The sequence below is a fragment of the Anser brachyrhynchus genome (assembly GCF_964034855.1).
Source record: "Anser brachyrhynchus genome assembly, chromosome: 8".
Lineage (NCBI taxonomy): Eukaryota > Metazoa > Chordata > Aves > Anseriformes > Anatidae > Anser > Anser brachyrhynchus.
The window spans coordinates 21185517-21208976 of NC_137702.1; the positions used below are offsets into that span (position 1 = coordinate 21185517).

The 23460-nt window shown below is 42.2% G+C and overlaps 1 protein-coding gene across 7 annotated transcripts in view; it reads left to right on the forward strand.

Moving 5' to 3' along the window:
- The window catches only part of RALGPS2 (Ral GEF with PH domain and SH3 binding motif 2), a 144452-nt gene that overhangs the window by 26431 nt on the left and 94561 nt on the right, over positions 1-23460 (forward strand). For 3 of the 7 annotated variants that reach the window (XM_080603497.1, XM_080603494.1, XM_080603500.1), the window contains one exon: positions 21037-21168. In XM_080603497.1, the coding sequence (XP_080459623.1) occupies positions 21112-21168 (57 nt within the window). In that variant the 5' untranslated portion in view covers positions 21037-21111. Of the gene's footprint in view, positions 1-4; positions 163-5797; positions 5882-6206; positions 6312-14854; positions 15069-21036; positions 21169-23460 lie in introns of those variants that run through there. The other 4 variants (XM_080603496.1, XM_080603498.1, XM_080603495.1 and 1 more) reach the window with 4 other exon arrangements.

Here is a 23460-nt window from a genome sequence, read left to right on the forward strand (position 1 = left end):
GTAGGGCTGTGCTCTGTCTCTCGGACTGTATCAGCCGCATCCACAAGTTGAAGGTTCCCGCTGCAGAAGATCTCAGGGTGTGCTGCAGCGTATCTCTACCCGAACATCGAGAAGCTGAGGAGCTGCTCTGTCCAAACATCAGGAAATACTCGTTAGTCTCACGTACGTGTGATCTTGGTGGTTTAAAAACCTGCTCGTTTCTCAGTTGTGAAGAGCAACCTCTTTTGTTAAAGCATCTATCGTGACAATTTGTGTGATACTGGATTTGAGAGAGCCATGCATCTGTTGCTGGTTGCTGTTAAATTGAAAGCCTATTTTTTTCTCCCTTTGAAGGAAGATAATGCTTGCAGTCCCCTAAAGTAGGATTTGTCTCGGTGCCAACTCTTAAGAATAGCTGTTCATTTTGTTTGAGGTGTAGGACTTGCGATCTTTGCCTATTTCAGATCATTTTTTGTGTGTATACATACAAACACGCTTAATAGGCAATGTAAGCTTCAGATGGCAGGGGAACTGGGAGAGGCGTGTGCCGGCTCTGTTTCCTTGGGTCTGTCTGGGGAGACTCTGTGTCTCCCCCATGGATCGTGGGTGCGACCACAGCTGTTGATGTAGCCCACTGCTTCATCAGCATGTGGTTGAGATTTGAACATGGATTAGAACAAGCTGGCTGAAGCTCAATCCAGATAAAATATACATGATGATGTGGATGTAATTATCAGCCTTCCTAATTGAAGAGTGCATTTGCCATTAGGTGAAAGTGTTCATGCCCGCTGGTGACTCCAGTTGTTTCTAGCAATTGTACTGAAGCAGTCAAATCAGTTTTTTAAATCTTTGAGTAAAAAATGGAGACTTCCTAACCTGATTAGAGCTGACTAGCTTGGCTAAAAGCTGTCACTGCCCCTCTTGCCATTGTTTTCTAGATCGTTAAAGCAGTTCTCGGTGCAAGGAATGAAAAATAACTTGGGGGCTAAGCATGGGTCGGTTAAGGAAGAAAGAACAGCATGCTGGGGATAAACAGAAACTGCATGGAGTAAGAGTGATGGTTAGGCTTGCTGGTGTCCTCTGCTGAAAGGTGGTCACCCTGACAGGTAATTTCTGGGAGTTCTCCATTTACTTCATTATGCTGCCTGTACTGGATGTCTATCGGCTGTCTGAGGGCCAAAACGCTCAGAGGGGGAGACAAGAAATGCGCCATGCAGGGTGCAGAGAAGTTTGAGATGCTGCCTTTCATGTTGAATCTCCTTTTTTTAAAGCGATTTAGATGTTTGCAGCATCTGGTGCAGAACATCTTGTTTGCTTGGGAGTCAGTAGCACTGCTGCTTGGGGATATGTAGGTGTTATCTCTTTCTCCTAATGGAGCTGTGGTATTGCCTGCAATCAATTAAGTCTGAAGCGACCTAGGACTGGCTATTTAAGAGTCAAGTCTCTGACCAGTGTTGTAGTAGGATGGCATTAAAAGCTGTTTGATTTGAGCCTCCCTCATTATTCATTAAGGGACAGCTTTAAGCCTATGGAATTTGCTCTCCTCGTTGAGACTGACTCAGATTGATCATGTTGGGGAAAAAGAACATCGATCTTGTTTTAAAAGTTGAAGGTGTATTTCTTAGATAATGGTGGCTAGATAAAAACTGGCAGAGGTCCTGAGAAAGTGGTCTTAATGCAATTTGTAAATTAGATTGCTTTTATCACATTATTAAGGTGCACAGGGTTTGGGATAATTGCCTAACCTATAGCATTATATTTTCATTTAGGTTTGGAGGAAGCGTTACAATGGTACAGAGTTACTGGAGCTGGACCAATAAGTGAATAAATGGGGTTAGTACAAAGCACATGTTCTGCTCTGATAGAAGCTTCTCAGATTAACGTATGGGCAGACTGAAGCCTCCAATGAAAAGCTTGAAGTCTCAGTTCTCAAAGTTTTTCTTCATAAGCTTCATGTCTTAGTTTCTTGCATCTGAAGAGGCACGTAAGAGGCACAGGTGGACTTCTGACTTGCTAGTTTTATATAAACCTCAAACTTCTTATAACTCATGTTTTCAGTACACCTTATTGACAAGTTGCTAGTTGTCTGATCTTGCAATTGCTGCTGAGTTCTGTGACTTGATGATAAAGTTGGGGTCCTCCACGGTTGTAGCTAATTGAGATTGGTTTGTAATTGAAATTAGGTTTTGACCTCAGATGCTTTTTTCATTGACAACTTTTTTTTTTCTTGATGGCTCACTTCTCACACTGTCTGTTTTGGCAGAAATACTAGTAGGTTGAACTGTGTCAGGGAAGTTAATCAGCTAAGAAATTAATCTTTTTCTTCTCCCTTCCCTCCTCCAAGCTGTTTATTCTACAGCTGTACAAAATCTTGTGCTGCTGTCATGGCAGAGAAAGGAATGGAAAACAGTTATCAGGGGTAGAGACAGCTGGCAAATGCCAAATCAGAGTTCCCATAAACCAGCCGAAATCAGTAAGTGGATAGCTTGTCCCTTTGGTTATAGCTCAGCTTGTGGAGCATTTGTTCCTGCTGTTAGAGCACAAGCTGCATTCTATCCTGAATCCTTGTCTGGGTTTGCAAGTCTGGGGACTTGGGAAAAATCTCAGTTCTCTTCAGCTGTGTGAACTGAGGTTCTGTCGGATTCCGTGCAGAAACACCTGCGGCATTGCGGAATCTTTGCAATGTTTCTGAAAATCGCTTTGAAGTAGAGCTCAAGTTTACAATTGTTGCATCTTTTTCAGTAGGCTGGTGGAGTGTGTAGGGAATGCTGCTGGTGTTACTGGAAACCTGGTAACAGAGCCATCTATCCAATCAGCCGGAAACTAATCCCGAAGCCTTCAAAGTATTTTTGTGGTTTCCGAAAGCCTCTGGAATCAACTTACATGTTAAGTTGTAGGTGGGCATCTTGGATTTGAAAATGCACATAAATAGTTTGAAGTACTAAATCAATAAAATAAAAGATGGCCAACGATTTGGACTACTCTTTTTCCTATTAATGCATCACTGTTTTCTGCCGTCACTAATCAGTAACTCTAATATCATGAGGTGTATTGATAAAGCATATGCTTAGTGGTTGACTCATAGTCATTGTGTTTCCAGCCCTGCTTTGTCACAGAACTAACTTTCTCTGCGTGGTTAAAGGGCACCTGAACTCTGCTTCTGTTGATAGCAACTCCAGGCCACTCTGCCAATAGCCTCGTCTTTGATTACCAGCCAGTTTTTCCATTTGCTTAATTGGTAAGTACACCTGAGTAGTGGCAGCTCCTCCTTTTGTGGAAGCCATTATTCTATTTAGAATACTAGTCACATATTTTTACAGTGACCAATTGGATTTGGTATCAGTTGTCAGGCTTGTCGTTAAGTATCTTTGAATAATTGTGGTATGTTTCCTGGTCAAAATTGTATGGAAATGTGTGTTATTCCTTTCCAAAATGCCTGTTGGAACAAGATCAGTAGAATCTATTGAGTTCAGTCCTCCCTTACAGTTGAGGTGATCTGCAAGTACCTCCTGGAGATCAAAGTGCTAAATTACTGAACGATTAGGAAGATTTCTTCGTAGCTAACCACTAATCCTGTGTTCCTGAGAAGTGTGGATGTGGTGGACAGTGCGCAACCAGAAACGTGAGGTGTGTGTTAGGTTAGATAGAAGCCCAGTCCTTGCAGGCCTGCCTGAAGATAGGAGGAGGATGGACAGCAGCTGGGTATAAGGCTTTATTGTTATTTTCATAAATAATAATGCACAGGTGATGTCAGGTATGCGGTTTCAAATGAAACTGCTTTCTGTTCTATTTCTACAATAATAGCCAGTGTCCCTCTACAGTAGAAACTTTTTTGCTGTTTCCTGTTTGAAAAGTGCCTGGCTAACCATTCTTTGGTTGGTTGCCCTATCGATGATACATTATTCCTTCTAATCCTCTACATCCACACCCCAAATCTGAGTCTGTTTTGGATCGGTTTGGAACAGATTCTGCCAGACAACCCTTCGATAATGATTTCTGCTGTTCTTTGTGAAATGCCTCGCCGGAAGTGCTCTTCTCATTACTAGTGCATGGTAACTTTCTTTCTGATTCGCTCTAGTGTGTGCCTTTTCTAGTCCTGGTAATAGCAGATTTTAAATTCTGCTTTAAGCAAGCTTGTATTGTGGTAGGTTGGACAAGGTCTTCATTGCAGTGGTGCCAAATGTAACAGTACAAATTCAATCACAGTATGAAATTGAGATTCTTTGGTTATTTTTAATACCGTGTAATGCTGTTGTGTAGATTTCACTATGCTGGCAGGAAGTTTGTATTTGTGGAAATTGTGTAACTAGACTGACAATGTGTATTGCAGAGTTCAAAGTGTCTACCCAGAATACCTCGAAAGGAATTTGGAGAGGAAAGTGATGTTAACTGAATTGTAGTCAGGAGATCAAACAAACAAAAAAAAGTCAATGCTGTTTTTACTTGAGGCGGATGCCAGATGTACGATGTTGTATAAAGTTGAAGGCATATTAAAGAAGTGGAAAAACTACTTTTGCAAAAAACTACAGCATTTCTTTACCTTTGAAGAACAGCAGCTCTTCATACGCAGGTGGTGTGCTTTAGGACCTGCATGCAGACAGCTTCCTCAGTGCCTGCGTGTAATGGCTTGCCCTTGCACTTAATTAAGTTGCTGGCTTTTTTTAATGTGGATTCTGTCTGTGTAATGACTGAGCTCAAACTGCATTTCATGCTGTGACTTGTGTTTAATCCTGTTGAAAAATCAGCCTTTACTCTTCTCTGAAGCTGGCTTAGTGGCGGAGAAGTTTCTTCAGTAAGACCTAGTTCACGTTTCAGGGAAGGTAACCTAACTTCTCTCAGCAGAAGTATTCATATCAGTCTGTGTTTGAGCTAGTGTTCAGGGTCTGCAGTTTGCTGGTTTCGAACAATTTCTGGGTGTCTCTTATTAACAAGAGAACTGCTTTAGTTTCTTATCTTTTTGGTAACAAATGCTGTAGGACTAGGAGATGAGAAAGGACTACCCGTGTGCAAACAATGCGCGCACACCTGTAAAGAACATAGGATGGCATCGTGCCAGACACCCGGGGACACACCAAAAACGTTGGGGTTTGTCAGTGAAGCGGAGTGCCTTCGCTGGGGAGCTTAGGGACAAACCTGCAGAGCCTGTGGGTGTGGAGGCCATGCCATGTGCTCGCAGGGGGTGCTTCTTGCACGTCCACACTGTGACTTTTAAAGTAGGTGTGAGCTCTTCATCGAGTGCAGGCTTGCAGTAACAAAGGTGTATGCGTTCGTGATTTGGGGATGACTGTTTGGATGAGGAGTAATTCTTGATCTTGATTTCATAATTAATTAGATGATAAAAGCCTTAACTGAAAGTGTGTTGTTGGGACTAAACTTCTGTAAAGGATAACCTAGGAAAATGTGAAATCTGTTGTGATAGAAAAGTCATTTAATACAGACTTTATGTAGTAGCGATGTAATAATTCAGAGAGATTCCTTATGCTAAGTTAGATGGATGAATATAAAATCTGCTTGGCCAATGTCGATTGATATAGCTAAAAACAGAAGCTTGTTTGATAAAAACAGTGCAAGCATCTAATATGAAAAACTCTTGCTGAGCTGTTGCACCCTTATTTAACTCTCATTAAATCCCTTGTTTGTAAACAAAAGCATATTGTAGAAAAGCTGAAGGCTTGAAGTACTTATTTCAGCTGTACCTTTTCTGGGGGAAAAAAAAGCTAGTTTTTAAATGATTTTCTTAAAGTATTTAAATGATTTATTTAAAGTATCCATGGCTGTATGTATTCTTCTCATGCAGTGATAGTCTTAAGTGCAGAACCAGGATTGGGCAGTGATGAAGTTACCCTCCAGGAGGGATATCTCTCTGGGGAACAGGAAAGAAGACTTCTTTTGCTGATTTGGGGTGTGTTGGAGTCCGTGTAGCTGCTGGGTGACAGATTTCTGGGCTGGCACTGAACCTCACAGATGTCTTCGTGGTGGTACTTGTAGGGGTGAGGAGGGACTGACGATGAGGAGAAGCGATGGGCTTTGGCAGCTGAAGTTTTCTTGCCAGTCTCCCTCTTTCTCTGGTGTCTTCTTTCCCTGTTAGCTTCCACGTCGCTAATGGAATTGGACATCTCTTCTCCCTGGGGCACTAGGGTGTGGTGCTGGGATCTTATCATTAGGCCAGCTGCTCAGTAGTTCTTTGTGGCTTTCTCTACTTATGAATCTCCTAATATTGATTGAAGTGCTTTGCTTACAGGAAGAAAACTGCAGTGTTTTGGAACTCATAATTGGCATCTCTGCTAATGCGAAGAAGGCCAACATTTTCTAGTAACAATCCTCAAAAATCAGTAAATACATCTGGAAGAGACAGGGGAGCCTTTCCTCTGTTGGAGATGCTACTCACAAGTTACATTCCTCTTTTTGGGATGGGGCTGGCTTCAGCATGCTGCTGAGTCCCCGAGTGAGCTGCTGTGGAGTTGGCCCCGTGCCTGGTGATGGAGCAGTCGGTGGGAGGGCAGCCCTGCTGCCTGCGAGCCCCTCACACTGACAGCGGTTATCAGCCCCGCGCAGCTCTGCTGGGGAACCCTGCTCCGCTTTGCTGGAAAAAGTGAGTCTTGGGTCAGAAAGCTGTCTTGTAAATCGTTATATGGACACAGTGTTTAAACTGGTAGCTGTGTTTGTGCTCTTCTCACGAGGCTGCTTTTCCCCCATTGTCTCGGAGGTGGTGTGACTTCTTGCATCTCTTAGCTTTTAAGTGGTAAAGCTGTTGCCGGAGTATGCCACCGGCCAAAAACACCCTGACCTTATTGTGGCTAGCTGCTTGCTGAGTTGTTCTTCGGGAAGATACTGGCGGTGCCTTTGAGGTGGTTGCCTCTCATTTATGTTTCCATAACATTTGTGATGAAAATGAACCTTCCTGGCTTGGCAAGCTCCGTCTGAAACCGATTACAGGAATGGGGTATTTTCAAACTGCAGCCGAGGTACTGCCTTGGTCAGCCATTCTCTTAACAGGGAAGAGGCAACTTCCTTGCTGGTTGTACAAAATGGGAGAACGAATTGTTAGTTTGTATAAAGAAAAATAAGTTGATAATTCACTTGAACAGAAGAGACTGCAGATGGTGGTTCCCTAAAACGAATGATCTTGGCTTTAATAAATTGGGGTATTTCAGTGCTGTCTTGCAGTATTCTTTGGAGCAGTAGAAAAATGTATCTGATATTTAGGCTTCTTATTTTTCTCACCAAATTATTTGTAGCTTGGATTTTTCTAAAATTTGAGATCTGCATGGGTAGGTCAGTTGAATCTTTCATGGTACTGATACCGTCAAGTGTTGTAGCATCACAGTATGAAACCTGGTCTCAAAGGTGGGGCATTTTCTGTGGTTTTCTTCCTATTCCAAGTGAATCTTGTGCGATATCAAAAATACTTGTTTTGACCAAGCTGTGCAGAATGTAGGACAGACCTCTTACAGCTGTCCTGCAAGAAGTTACTAGAGAATAGACAAGTTTACCTGGTAAACGTTTTAGGATGCGAGGATCTCTGCTTTCATCCAGCTGTGATTTCTAGAGGTCCGCACCACTCCTTTGTTTTAGCACTGTGCTGGTTTTGAGGATCCTAGGAAGAAAAGCAGAACACTTACTGATCAGTGTGCCAAGATCAGAGATTCCAGTTTTCAGTAGCAATTGAAGTAGCAGTTTCTAGTGTTTTTTTGTTGTTTGTTTGTTTTTTGAGGGTGTCAGTGTAAACCTTTTAAAGATACAGTTAATATCACTGAATGGTCACATAAGAATGGTGTTTGTTCTCTTATTTGTGACACCCTGCCACCTCAGGGTGTGAACTTCCATGAAATGTAGCATTCAAGATTTACTTTTTATCAGTTAGAAAGATTAACATAAAGATGAATGTAATTGTGGTCTTAGTTGAACAGCATGATTTCCTTAAGAATGAAGTGATACCTGCTGTAAAACAGGGTGTTTGCATTCAAAACACCATTCTTCTCCAAACCTGTACCAAAATTATATAGTCTACAGTCTCTCCTGTCATTACTCCTGGATCCAAGTTTTCAGCTTGCACATTTCTGTAATTGAATCAATTTTTAATGCCTGCATCCATTGATCTGGCAGAAATGGAGACAGCTGCACATCTTAACCTGAAGGATATGTTTGAGTAATAATTACCCAATCATCTACTGAATATTTCAAACTTCCAAGTGGAATTTGGACAGGGTGTCACTTGTGAACTTACTGAGCATGTAGTGCAGGAATAATCTTAAAAATCTTTCTTGATGGCCTGTATTGAAGGCATATGGGAATGCTGCTCTCGTGTGGGGTGAACGAGCTGGAAGTTGACTCTGAAATGCAGAAAAAAAGTAAATCCAACGAATGCTGATACTTTGTCATCAGTTGTCATGTACTTAGAGGCATGTAAAAATTGTAGGAATTCCCATGCTGTGTGTGATCTGGAAGAAGATGCTTGTCTATCCCTTAGCTCAAGGGCCTACAATTTTTCCGTGCCTGGGAAGCCATGCAGGCCGATGAGGTTTGTGTGTGTGTGCATCTTGTGCCTTAACTTCTGTAACACCAGTAAAGTGTGTCCGGGTTTGGGTTCTGCTTTCCTCTTACATTCATCTTATCCAGTGTTGAGCAGAAGGGTGCTTGCTCCTTTAGCAGCTAATGATTTTTGCATTCCTTATTTGAAGCATGGCTCAAACAAAATAACGCCTCTATACCTCCTTAGGAAGTATTTGGAGAAAATATTTGATTTCCTTTGTCCCTGGTTAGCTTAGAGTTGTCACACGCTGTGAAGAACTCCATCATTTTATCGTTCTCCTGCAGTTTCTTTTTTTCCCCTTGTTTTTTAATCAAGAATGTGAGGCTTGCCTTTCCTGCTAAGAGAGGTATACAAATGGTTTTGCTTAGTTGGATCCCATGCTTTGCCAGCTATGCTCTTCAAATTAGTGCTTGTGTTACGTCTTGATGTCTTTTTGATGTCTCCTGGAAAATGTTGTATTCTTCATCAATTACACAAGTTCTACAAACTATGTAGGTATTTATTATGTCATTCTTTCTCTAGAACAAATACTTTCATCAATAATGTAGGTAGATGGCTTAGAAATAGCTCCAGCAGGGCTCTCATTTATACTATCCATTTACCTGAAATTGCTCTTATTTTTTCTGGTGCTTCAATTATTGTCAGTGCACAAGCAATGAGATGGTTTTACCAGAACTTCACACTTTCAAGTAAGTTTGTCTGCTTTGAGTATCTAAAGAGACAAGATTTCCCTGCAACCTACTGTTTCTCTTTTGCTAACAAGGAAAAAAGTCTGATAACGTCTTATAACAATATATTGTCCTCCTTCATGAAAACGTCTCCTCTAAATGATTGCAATGGAAGTGAAGGCATGCTTGGTCCCCACTACCAGACAGTAACATGTGTTTTGGTTTGCTGAAATCCCACATACACATGTGCATTATCTTGGATTTGCTGTTTCTCTAGCATGTTTTATTTTTTTAGGCAGGTGCTTTGGTAGTCAGCAGTTACTGACTGGTCTTGGGTGAATAAAAGTATTTAGCATTCAGCTGGTGGTGGATGAGTCTGAACATGTCGCTTATCAGTTGCCTTACTTACTGAGGCTCTTCCGAAGAGAGTGAGGAAACGTGCAAAAGATCTGGCTGCTTGGATGGGTAAACAACTGCTCTGTTTTTTGCTTGTACAAGTTGGACAAACCGAGCTTGATACACTTCCACGAACAAACACGGGATGATGGTACAGGCAGAATTCACTGGCACAGACAGTAAATCCAGCTCCTTTCCCCAAATGCCTGTTGTATTTCCACCTCATATTCATCACACCAAGTACAGGTAATTGATAAGCTGGTAGGTTTTTTCCATTAGCACCATTTCTGTAGCAACTGTACACATTTCCATATAGATGCAAGATGGTAAAGGTGAAAAATTAAAGGGAAAATAGTTGAAATGCTGACATCACAAGTGCTAGTGATGAAGATTGCTCTCATCTCTCTGAAAGCTGGATTTTAAAGCAGACTGACATAGTGTGTCACGGCTTGACGGGAAAAAAAAGGTAAAATATTCTCAATAATGTTTTCTTCCTCATCGATGCCAGCGGTGGGTGTTCAGTGGGAGGGGTTTTGTCATCTTTCCCGTAAACGTGAAATCTTTGCCTTTTTGTCCAGTCGTACAAAGGAAGCGTGCAGTTGAGGCAGGTGTGTGTGCCGGGTCTTGAGCTCTGTGGATTTGGCGGCTGTTACTCAGCAGCAGTTGGTCCTGCGTCATCTCTGGTTGCTGAAAAGCTCTCCCTAGGATGGCTGCATCACGCTGCTTCTGGTTTGGCTGGTCACAATTCTGACTGCACCGCCTCACGTCTACAGAAGGTGACTCAGGGAGTTGCATGGATATTCGGGTTTTCTTTACGTGCATGCGTGATGTTCAGTTTTACGCAGCATTCAGTGTCTAGGTCCTCAGTTTCAGTTTTCATCGCTGACATCTGTGCACTTTTGGCGTGTGAGTTGTCGTGGCTGCTGGTGACAGCTCCTGTGGCCTACTGACAGTGACGAAGAGCTCCTGTTGGCAGTTGTCATCCAGTTTTCAGAACTTGCCTGCACGCTCCTGCAAAGAAAATTGTACTGAAATCATTTTCCAAACTGTTCTGTGAAGTACTTTAGTTCTCTTCTGAGACAAAGTATGCTACCCATGTGGGTCCGCTTGTAGATTATCATTTTCACGTTTCTTTTCTGCTGGAATTTTCGCTGTCGTCTTGTTTAAAACTTTTTTTTTAAAGGCAAAAAGCTTAAACCGAAGCATAAAAAAGGTGACTTCTAGAGAACTTTCAGGGGTTATGTTGTGGTATTGTTGCTGATGCACAGTCTACAATAATTCTTCCCTGTGGGGTGGTGTTTGTAAAGTCCAGAAACAAAACAGAAGCGTGCATCTGGATACTTCTGAAAAGGACAGGCTGTTGTGGATCCTGAAATTCGTGCTGGTGGCATTGAGGGCACTGCTGGTGCATGTTTAAGTACGATTCCTCTGTTCAGAGCATGGTGTCCATGGATGCATTCTTCCTTTGTTGCACTGATGCCATGCCTGTATATCTAACCCAAAACAAAAATATTTTGCAAACTGAACACCAGTTGATCCGCACGACATCAATCTTTTGCTATTCCTTTTGTTTGCAAACAAAATGGATTGCTACAAGGCCACGGAGTGGGAGTCTTGGAAAAGCGAGTCGTGGCAAGGTTGTCATCTTGTAGAACTGTGTAATTAGACTGTCTGGCTCTAGTTTAAATCATTCTATTTATTTTAGTTGCCCTCTTTGTACTTGTTCATGGAAACAAATGTCAGTAGCTGCTATCTTCCAAAAATGTCTCCAGGATATGATTTCTCCTGCCTTGTGTGTTTGGGAATTGTCTTCTGGTTCCTGAATGAACAAGCCTGGATTTCTTCAAACATTTGAAGAAATGTTTCTTAAACAGGCTAAACTATCACCAGGCTTGAATTTTGGAGGGGGAGATGGAAGAGGGAGAAACCTTAATATACTGCGTGTACTTTCTGTGCTTACACCATTTGGTTCCCTAATGCTTGTCCTCTGGGCGTATGTGAGGAAAAGCAAGCCACACATCGTAACTTAAGATGTTCAGTCTGTTCTAACAGCAGCTGTAAAATAATAGCGAAATCCAAAGGAATAAGACATTTCTCTGTGCAGTGTCCTTCCTAAAGAGCTACAAGCTGGAGTAGAGGCTGCTAGTGATCTCTGAAGCAAAAAAAACCTTTGGGAACCGGATAATCTGTAAGTAATTTTTGAACAGAAACTTGTTACGTTCTTACGCAGTAAAGTTATTTACTTAGTGAATGTGTGTTTTGTCTTACAAGTCCCAAACTCCACTGGACAGAGCTTTTTGTCAAACGAAAGCAGACCTCTTACAACCCCAGGCTGAACTCAAATAGCACGCTAAACACATGTTCACGTTTTTGGCTTACTCCATTTGTCGCTTGCAGTGGCTCTTCTCTTCTGTTCAATTCATGCGTGCACTGTGGGGAGGCCAGGCTCTGCTGCTGCTCGCAGCTGTGTACCGATGCTAGTGCACAAACGCGCTGCCTTGTGCCGTGTTATCTACCAGTTAACTCTCGGCTACCAGTCGGTTGTCTCCGCTGGGTATGGCTAGTTTTTGAACGGCAGAGGTCAGAACAGTAAGCATCTCCTCTCTGTGTGCAGTTCTTCTTAGAAAACTTTCAGCTGAACATTGTTGCAAGTTGATTACAGACAGAGCTGGTAGTTTTTTTGTACTAGAACTGGGTACCTGAGCAGTTTGTGTCCTGGAGAAAGAGATTCTCCTGGATCTGTGAGGCTTTCTTTATCTCATCTGAGGAAATTGAAGCTATGGGATGTACCAGCTCTTGAGAGTGGAAGAGGCAAGCATTGAGCACCGCAAAGAAGTCATCCTGATAGCTGGAAATTGAGTAAGATATGATTGAGACAGAGCCTTACTGTCTATTACCTTAATGTTATCTATGTCTTTTTATCTTACTCTTTTCTAGAGCTCAGAAGTATGAGATGCACAAAAGCAGCACTGTAACTTTGTTGTCCAGAATGTAAGCACACACGTGATGGTGAAAATGATTTATATAGGTAGTGTATGCTTAAAAAAGAATGAGAACCTCACTTGTTGTGAGAGAAAGGAATCTAAATTAAGGACCATATTTGAGCAAAGCATCATTTTGTACTTAAAACTTCATTGTAAAACCTAATAAAAAGATTTGTTCTTCTGCTTGTGGCTGTTCTGTAGATCTTGATTTCATCTGTTGGAGCTTAAACAGCTGATACTACCCTGACTGTTGTGCACCAGCTGCTTAGGGAAGGAGTGGGTGTGTGACACATCCAAGCAGCTGAGATGTATGAGAAGGAGCAAAGAGGTGCTTTGGGTCTGCAGCAGGACCATGTGAACCAGTGAAGGAAGGGCTCTGCATTACTGGGTGAGCTGCACTGCTCTCACAGGCACTGTGTAACACAATTTCTACCAGGAACGAGTTTAGTATCGCTATGGCTTTGTTTGTTTTAATACTGTTTTCCAGAAACTGTTAAGAACCTGATTGCTGTATTCTGATTTTAAGCATAACTTTGCATTTATTCACACTCCTTTGGTTTGTCCTCCTGTTATTTACACATAGCAAGTATATCCTCCTGCAGCTTTCACTTCGTTAGCATAAGCAAGATGAGGTCTCCTTGTTTCCCCTACTATAATGGAGTCTTCCATCAACCTGGAAGCCCTTCCCTGCACATATTTGGGTTCAAGTCTTTTAAAAGCTGAATGACCGGAACTGCATGGAATAGAGCAGTCATTCTCTTATGAAACGCATCGGCTTTAGTATTTGTCTACAACTAACGCAAGCATTAGTCATTTCCAAATGATGTGCTGAGACTCGTACAAATTTTACAGGTATCATCCCAAATGATTCTTAAATGATTGAACTCTTTTCATTGTCCTGTCTACCAGATGCTTTATTCTTCCTGTATTATGTTGCTATCCTCTATTTCTCAGTTATATCATTCTCCCAGTATTTGTACTGGTGTTGCATATTGAATACCTGTTAGTAATCTCTTCCTAGTCTAATATTATGTTTGAAATTCTGCTCCTGTATCTCTGATTTTGTCATTTCGTTGTCTACATGCATGTCTTCTACTGGAGGCTTTTATCTCAGTCCTCACTAGTTGTGGCAGCTTATCAAGTGCTTTGTCAAGATTCATACATCTGACTGGAGACTTGTTAGTATGGGAAGTTTTACCTCTGGGATTTGAGCTTTTCAGTGATAAATTTCCTCCAGGAGCATGGAGTTATATTGAGTTGCTTGAGCTTTTATTTCATTTCTACTGTGAAAGTTTGTATTTTTATCATTTTGCTATCTTTTATTACCTCTTAATATCGTCATGCTTGCTGAACACTGAGTTAAAAAGTGTGTTTAAGGGACTTTCATTTTGTTCAACACTACGCACATAGTATCCCTATTCTTACTCTGCAGAAACCTTGCTTTTCTGGTTTTAGTGCTTCCAGCGTGATACTGAAGAATATACTTTGGTAGGTGCCGTTCAGTTTAACTTGAGAAAATCTTCTTTCAGTGTTGGATGTACATTCTTTGTTCTCTCCCCTATTCCATGCTGCCTTTCTGCTTAGTTGGGGGGCTTTTGTGCGTGGCATTCTTGTTTAGGTGTAGGGTGTGTGTTTTGTTTTGAAACAGTTATCTCTGCTTTTGCCTTTTACCAGTCACCCAGGAAGACGATAAGTTTTCTTGCTGTCTTCAGGCATATTTCCAGCTTTACCTGTGTTTATGTAGCTCCTGTGGACTTTGAGAGGTCTAACGGGAAGTAATAATGAGCAGTGGCTTCTGGGGCAAGAGGAGGTCATGCGTTTCTCTTGAAGTCAAGGGAGTTAAAAGCTTGGTGGGTCACTCAGACCGCCTTGGATTTTTCCCCTCTGCAGTATCTCTAATGTCTTGTTACTGCCATTCGGTCTCGTGCCGCTTCCAGAATCTTTCCTGTTGTGGAGCAGACAACATACAGCAAATAAGTGGGGTTTCTTCACTGTTAGGTAATATGTTCCCGTGCCAACACGGCCCTTACGTATGCAGGCCTTCTAGGCATACTGAGGTGCATGTGCACCAAACTGCAGGGAAGAACAGCATGCTCAGCCCTCCACCCGATGGCAGGTGGTGCGAGTTCTGGTATACCATGGTGACCGTCATGCCTGTGTGCCAGCGTACTTTGTCTTCCTTACGCAACCCTCCCCAGTGCCTGCGTGCCCCTAGGCTGACTTGAACCACTTCCAAGCAGAGCGAGCTTGGGTGTGCAGCAGCTTGTGTGCAGCTGGGGTCACGCAGCACCACCGTACAGCACAGCATCGGGAACTTGTAGCTGCCGGCTTGGTACGAACCCGCAAGAGGTGCACTGGGCATGCAAGGCGTTCATGCTGCGGGTTGGGGCAGCTGGATTCTCTGCATCGCTTCCTGGTCCTGTGCAACCCCAGTGAGTGACAGCTTCTGTACGGTGATCTGGTGGGAACTGTGATCTGTGTTCCTCTCAACAAAGGAAAGACTAAAAGGTATTTCACAAATGCGTACTTCGTAAAGATCAAGGCAAAAGTATTGGCATTAAAATAGCAGTATCTTAACTGTCGCATATTTTTACTGTTGGATTTCTGTTGGTTGGGCTGTTTGTGACCTAGCAAAGAGTTTTATTTCAAATTGCTGCACGGGAGTTGGGGGAGAACTCAGGAACTAAACACCTAAAACCACAAGCACGTCTAGGTGTTCATGTAAGGTGGAAATTTGTGTGCAGAAGACGTAATTGCTTGTACCTACGTATGGTAAAAAGTTAACTAATTGGTGCTCTCTGTATTTATCAAGTTCTAATCAGAAGGGTGGTGAGGCATCCAAGCTGCAGAAGTGGTTCCACAAAGTGATTCCAGACAGAAGGATGCAACTTGGCACACAGGAGATGAATGCTTCTGTCTTGTTCTCAGTGGTTAAAATTACTGTTAATTTACAAAGTGCCAAGCAATGCTGGAAATAAAAACAATCCAATTCTTGCTAAGAATCTGAAGGCTCAGATCCAGAATTGGAATTCAGTCAGTGGCTGCAAGGTTTCATTGAAGCATCTTGAGGGCATGGTATGGAATAGCTAAATCTAGTTAGGCTGTGATATGTGTATGGGAAATAGAAAACTGCAAAGCCCAATATGCTTCTGTTCCTTGTTTTCTGTTCCTAGCTTTTTTTTTCCTGTAGTTTTTATCAAAATACCAATGAGTTTCCATGAGCTCAGGAGCTTGATTGCATCTTGAACAGGTCTTTCGGTCTTACAGTTCTCCGGTACCAAGTCCTTGGTAGTGGCTTTGCACTCTTAGTTGATTGTAATCCATGCAGGCACTTCTTTATTTCATTGGGATTAGTGAACAAAAGAAATGACATTTTGTACAGACATTATGAATAATAGCAAAGAGGAAGTTGGTCATCATAACTCTTGAGCTGTTCACTAAATCACACTGGCTATGCTTCCTCAAAGCTCTTCACGGTTCTGGATGTTGACCTTAGCAGGCATTTTTAATGTAATTTTAGGGTCATATTTTAAAATGCCGTTTACACAGTGTGTTTAGCAAAGCATACTATGCAAAGTACTGTTAGAATTTGACCGATGCTGAGACAAGAATATCCCTGGATTCTGCACTGGAAAGGATTTGAGCTCAGGTGTCCTATTGGGCATCTTCCTGTGATGGAATGGTCCCTGTTGTGGTTTAACCCGGCTGGCAGCTAAACACCACACAGCCGTTCGCTCACCCTCCCCCCTCCCTCTCTGGGATGGGGGAGAGAAACAGGAAAGTGAAGCCGGTGAGTTGAGATAAAGACAGTTTATTAAGACAGGAATATAATAATAACAATAATAATAGTGATAATGATAATAGTATTAATAATAATAATGTGTAAGAAACAAGTGATGCACAATGCAATTGCTCACCACCCGCTGACCGATGCCCAGCCTATGCCCGAGCAGCCGGCCCCCCCACCCCGGCCAGCCACCCCTATATATTGTTCAGCATGACGTCAGATGGTATGGAATACCCCTTTGGCCAGTTTGGGTCAGCTGTCCTGGGTCTGTCCCCTCCCAGCTCCTGCTGCACCCCCAGCCTGCTCGCTGGCAGGACAGAGCGAGAAGCCGAAAAGTCCTTGGCCTGGTGTAAACACTGCTCTGCAACAATTAAAACATCAGCATGTTATCAGCGCTCTTCTCATCCTAATCCAAAACATAGCACCCTACCAGCTACTATGAGGGAAAATTAACTCTGTCCTAACTGGAACCAGGACAGTCCCCAAATACTGCCTTGGGTGCAGGAAAACTGAAAGCTCTGCCTGCTTAGTCTGGACATTTTTGTTCTTTGCATATGACAAATCTTTTTTCAGTATTTTTGGATTGCTTTTTACTATATGGCATACATGGCATGAAGAGGTAGGAAGGTCCTGCCTAGGGCATCCAACAGCCCAGCTTTCAAACTGGCTTAAATGCACGTCTCATATTTCATGCTACCTATAAAACTTTCAGTTCCACGTTAATGAATGCCTTTGTGTTCAGAAAGGCATTTAAACTGAAGAGGAGAAAAACTGAAAGTTCAATTTAATGTAATTCGGTTTTTCTAATCGGATATACTGGGCACACTCTGACAACAGTGACACCCACTGCTGCAGCGTGGCAGCAGTTGTTTGTTTCACACTGGTGTCAATCACTTTCTGCTAGTGCTGTTCATTGCTTATTGTGGTGGTGAGCAGAAGGGTGCATACCAACCAAAACACTTGATTATTCCACTGCTAGGATTTTTATTTGCCTTGAATGAGATACCGACCAAAACTGTTGTCACAGCTCTTTATCGTTATGGAAAGAGCATGGTGCTCTCAGATTCAGTATAGCTTTTCTAAGCACGCTTTGCTGATGTTGTGAGTTCTGGAACTTTGCAGTCGGTAAATGCTGGTTTCTAGCAGCTCAGAGCTAATTCTGCCCCTCTATGTATTCACAGAGTGGGAAGAGGTATTTGTAAATGTATTCAAAGGTAATGTCGTAAGGTAGCAATGGACACAATCAAGATTGCACGGACACCTTTTGATGATAGAGCCTAGTTGGCAAATGTTTTATTTTTGTTATCCCAGTCTCTTTTTAATGCAGGGGTTTCTAAGTGATTTTCTTATTTAAATTTTTTTTATATACTTACGCACCTCATGGGTTCTAGCACTCCTGCAGGAGTCTCGAAATCTGAGCTTCAACGTATTCTTATTACACAAACCACAAGAGGAGTTTCAGTAGCAGGAGACAAGATGGGCCACTGAATCCAGTGCTGGCTGTGACTTGGTGAGTCTGGCCCAGCGCAGGACAGCAGGAGGAAGGCAAGCTGGCTGCTGGAGCTGAGTGCTCTGTCTGGGCATGAGGTATGTTTTCTGTTCCTGCATCCCCTGCAGATGAAGGAGCTTGAGGCGGAGAGGGAAACATAATCCACTGTCCGACCTAGCTTGGGGTAGCTGGGGCAACTGTGAAGAGGGAAAAGAAATCTTCCTAAAGTGCATATGGTTGCTCTCTGCATGCCTCCCTGGTGGCATTTGTCGTTACGGTGTTTGACTTCAACCATGCTCGATTAGGAGAGACAGTTCCTACAGACTTCAACGTAAGCAGTAACTGCATAGAAAAGCAGAACAGATCAGTGTGCACCGCCGCTGTATCCTCTGGCTGTCCACTGGAAAGGCTCCCTTCTCGTTTCCATGCTTCCCTGTTGTGTTTGCCCTGCTGGTAGGTGGATGCAGGCGGTGCTGTGCTAAGTGCTTGTCCATCTGGTGCTCAGGGTGGGTGGGCAGGCACAAACAAAACTCTTAACAGCTTAGGATACCGACAGGAAGCGGGAGGTGTCGCCTGAGAACGCTGCATTAGGAAATGGGGGGGGAGAAAGGCTATGAGGGCCGGTCTGAGCCTGTGAGTTGTGTGAGATTGATCATCGGGAAACTGGGCTTTGGCCCTGCTGCTGCTGAAGGAATTAGTTCTCTTCCTTGTCTCAAGCTGCTCTGCCAACCCTTCTATAGCTTCTTCTGTAGCCTTCTATAATATGCAGTTTCTTTAAAAGTACCAGTTATGCTGTGTCATAACAAAAGGAGATAGCGTGCTCCAACTCCATTCACAGAACAAACAAAATTTGTTTTGTTCTGGCTGAGGGAGCTGGAGTTATTCAGCCTGGAGAAGGGAGGCTCCAGGGAGACCTCCCAGCGGCCTGGAGGGGGCTGCAGGGAACCTGGGGAGGGACTCTGTCAGGGAACCTAGAGATAAGACTAGGGGGAATGGCTTTAAACTATAAGTGGGTAGGTTTAGATTAGATGTAAGGAGGAAATTCTTCACTGTGAGGGTGATGAGGCCCTGGCCCAGGCTGCCCAGAGGAGCTGTGGCCGCCCCATCCCTGGCAGTGCCCAAGGCCAGGCTGGATGGGGCTGGGGGCAGCCTGGGCTGGTGGGAGGTGTCCCTGCCTGTGGCAGAAGAGGTGGAACTGGGTGGGCTTGAAGGTCCCTTCCAACCCAGGCTATTCCGCGGTTCTGTGATTCCATGAAAAGTTCACTTTCACTTTTCTTTGGTTAGAAACACTTCTCCCCAGTTCTTTTTTACCCCCAGGGAAAGGGAACAGAGGATGTATCTGTGAGACAAGGGTGTAGCCCTTTGCTGAAGATTGGGTTTGTATGATATATTTATAGGCTGTGTAGTATGATGATATTGTGCAAACTGTCAATTTTCCTTATAATGAGTGATTAAAAACATGAGTTGAAGGTTAGTTTTTCAGTAGAGAATAAGATTAAGTTGGGACAACAGTACTGTTTTGGACATGTGGAGAGCCTGAAAGTGATTTTGGAGAACTCATATCTCTGTCCTCTGCTGTCACTGGATAAAAGAAAATTATGACATGTTTTAGAAACCATTTCTTTGCTTTTCTGTTCAGTAATGAAAAGGGTGTGGGAAAGAAGCACGGGGGAGCTAGAACTATGCCATGTGAGATGGCCTGACGGGTAAGTCAGATAGGAAAGGAAAACGGTGACTAAAACAGTTTGCAAGCCAAAGAGGAGGTTTTTTTTTCCCCTTTCTTATGGACTGCACTTAGAATTTAGCTGGTATTTTTAATGGAGGTAACATAATCTTAATTACAGCGTGTGGGCTGGGAGTATAACGTTAGAGCGGCGTGTAGTGTTTTGTGTTGTGAATGAGATCAGCCCCATCCAAATTTCTTAAACAAAACCCAAGACCCTAGCGTGTGTGTGTGGCTGTTCTGAGCTGTGGAAGTGTAGCACAGTGTAGGTCAGACAAGGACTACCGCTATCCAAAAATACCTAGCAGCTGTAGTGGTTGGCTGGAATTCGCGATTGGTTCTCTGTTTCAGTTGACCTCCTTTGTGTATTGCATTCTTACAATGACATTTTAAAGTTACTGCTTTTATTTTATTATTTAAATATTGCAGCTTCTTGCCTTCCAGGCTTGTTTGTCTGATATAGCTGTTTTGTCGCACTTGGAGACAGAGGTTTTCAGATGATTTTATTTGTTTCGTGATGTAGCGGTCTTAAATATGTGATGCAGTAATACTTTTTTTTGTCATACCATATTGCTTAGCTACCTGTCACTTAACTTTGCCGTTTATTTGCAGCCTGTGTAATAGTTCTGGAGTCAAACTACAAACCCAAAGTGAATTTCATAAATAAATTCAGGAGCAGTCACTCAATATGAACATACACCTATGAAAACTGATGTGTAATCTTTCGCACACTAGAGGGCACTAGCATCTCATGAAATTTAAGCCCAAGCCAATTTTTGTTCTGTCTGTTACACTTATATATTGTGTAGTCTTACTCTTTTTGTGTAGTGTATGCCACAGACTTGCATTTCTTCACGGCCTTTTCTCTGGAGAAATGAAAACTAAAAGTATCCTTGCAAGGATGCATCAGAAGTTAGTGTGTGGGATTTTCCTGTGTGCATGCACGGTTTTTTTTTTTCCCAATCGATAGTTTGGGTAGCTTGTGGACAAAAAGGTAAATTCCATTTGTATTCTTAAATTATGATATTATTATTGTGATAATTTTTGGTTAAAGCTGATGAATAGGTGTTTAAGATAAGGAATCATTGGATAACTTCTTAGAGAAGCAGAATAGTAGAGTTAACATCTGTAGTATACTTTTATAAAGCTTGTTATCAAAGGAAAAGAATCATACATGAACTGTGCTGCAGGCCAAGCTTTGTTGGGGTTAATGCATACGTTTACATGTTGATACCTCGTACATAGAGTATAGCAAAGAATATGAAGGTCTATCCTAGCAGTGAGAATCTGATTGCCATGGAACCTTCAGTTGTTCCTTACACATTAAGCAGGTAATTGTGGAATATGCATCTGAGGCTACAGCACATTGAGGCCCAAACATTTTGGGAGTTCATTCTCTTTATTTTTTTTCCCAATGTTGAATCTTGTTTAAAACACTTGAACAAACTGTCTTCTGATCGACTTCTTGTTCTCGTAGGAATGATCATTCAGTTGCCTTGGAGATGATCCTTCTGCTGTAAATGTAGGGACGAGGACTAATGGTGTGGGCAGTATGGATCTAATGAACGGGCAGTCAAGCAGTGTTAATATTGCAGCTACTGCTTCAGAGGTAAGGATTGTAAAACTCAATAGGTACTGAAAATCATAAATACTCAGTTCTTTAAATGCACCAAAAAGTAATCTTTTCTTTTAACAGGTCTGGCACAGGAAATTCATGTTTAAATGGATGTATTGGTTTTATGTGCCCCAGTTTAGATGTGAATAGAGTTCTGACCTTTGTATACCAACAGAAAGCATGAACTAGCATTTACAGCCTTGCCATAGCCAGTAACTGCCTTTTTTGTGCTCTCTTCCATCACATCTAGACAAGGAAGCTTTTCTTTTCAAGTTTTAACAATAATAGATGCTCTTAATGCACTAAGCTGGGCTGGCAAGGCCTGTGGGAAATGTTCTTGCCTTTGACAGGTAGTGTGTGTGTGTTGGGGCAGTCTGACAGTGATTTTTCGTATTTTGAAGTTAATGTAATTTTCCATTTGCTACCTACTTATTGAGTGAGTGGGGGGGTGGTAAGTATCAGAGGGTTTTGAGGTTTTTTTTGCCAGTGAGGATCTGTTTGAGAGTCTTAGCACTGATAGAGGGCTTGCAAGATCTGTTTTTTCAAAACTCTTGCAAATCACTCCCTCCTTATTGTTATTGTAAGTATTGTTTTTTAATGCCTTGTATTGTTGGAATGAAGGGAACTTAAAATCAGCCCTCAGTGTATTATGAGTAATATTTCCAGATGCACTGTTTCTCTTTAGGGTGGCATGCCTTGGCTTGTACAGATGTACAATAAAAGAACCAAAGCTTTCTGCTTTGAAAGACAGTTACTTTATTGCTGATGAATATTTTTAGTGTTTTTGTCAAATTGCAAATGTGTTTTTACCATAGTAGACTTCATTCTTTTTCCCCTTTTTTTATTTAAAAGACAACGTTCATGAACACTGCAAATGAGAGTGATACAAGCCACAAAGTCCTGAAAAAGGTTGCTTCCTTGAAAGAATATTTGAACCTTAAAGATGTTCATTTCATATGTGTTTTACAGATCTGTTTTAATAGTAGGGCTGCATGCGTGCTATGCACTTGCACATGTGTATGGGAGTGGAAAGTAGTCCAAACAAGGTGAAAGGAAAAGTGTTGTGTGATCGAAAAGAATCAAATAATCTCCACCAATTTCTCAAGTATTGTAATTCCCTTATTATGAATTGTTGAATGGCCACTGGTTGGCATGTAACTGAAAAGATTTCGTAGAGGAAAGCTCTCATTTTACTCAACAGGATAGTCTTGACTGTTTACATGTTGTCTGATAAAAAATTAAGTAAAATACATTTAAAATGTTGGGATTAGGAGTGTAATAAAGTTTGGCAATGTTACATAAATCTGCTTTCATCAGGTGTGGGGTTTTTTTTTTTTTTACTAACTGGGAAATGTTTCTGAAAATGTAGTACAATGGTTACTGAAAACACGCATCTTATATGGAGTTTTCGGTGATGTTTCCAAAGCCAGGTTTTTCAGAGAGATGGTACTGTCAAAAGAAGCTCACTAAAACCGGACATTAAATGATCATGAATATTCTTTATCTGTTTTTGCAACAAAAATGCTTAAATATGGGCAAGAGTTAAATTTCAGCTGGCTGAACTCTCAAGGAGTTCAAATGCTCTTGTAGTGATTGGGAAGCCAAAGTCAAAATAAATAGTATAGCCATAAAATACTGTGAGGTTTTCAGGAGAAGACATTAGAACAGGAGAACTGTTTGCCAGCATTGGTGACAGTGTGCTATCTATCTCCCTTCCTGTCTTGGCATCAGCAGACATGATGCAGGATGTTACTGGAAGCACAGTGAAAATGGCTTCCACGAGAAGTGGTCTTGTGAAAACGCTTGTTCATATGCATGTTGTGCGTATGACCCATACCCGTGATCTTAAGTTTAGAACATTAGCAGTAAAATTAGAGGGACTGTCAGAAAGTACCTTCATTATGTGGGTCGAAGTCTAATCTTTTCAGCTTTCTAGGAGGTACACCCCTGTTGATACCTCCTAGCAGGCATCAGAGCAGTTAAAGATGTATCGGTGTCCAACATCAGACTGGTTTGTGTTCAGTGTGCTTTGCCACAATGGAGCTGGAGCTCCCAACAAGGGCATGAGCGCTCTGTGCATCAGTGCTCGATTTCTCTCTCTCAAAAGTCTCCAAAACAAAGTATTAGCAAATCTGATGGGGGAGCTCCGTTAGCACTTAGGTCCAGGCTATGCTGTTGCTGAAGTTTGTAGATGTTATGCTGTAGGTAAGGCAAGCATGCTGGTCACTGAAGAAGCGTTAAAAGCTCATACAGTTACTGACTGTACTACTGGTGGTCCCTCGTGAT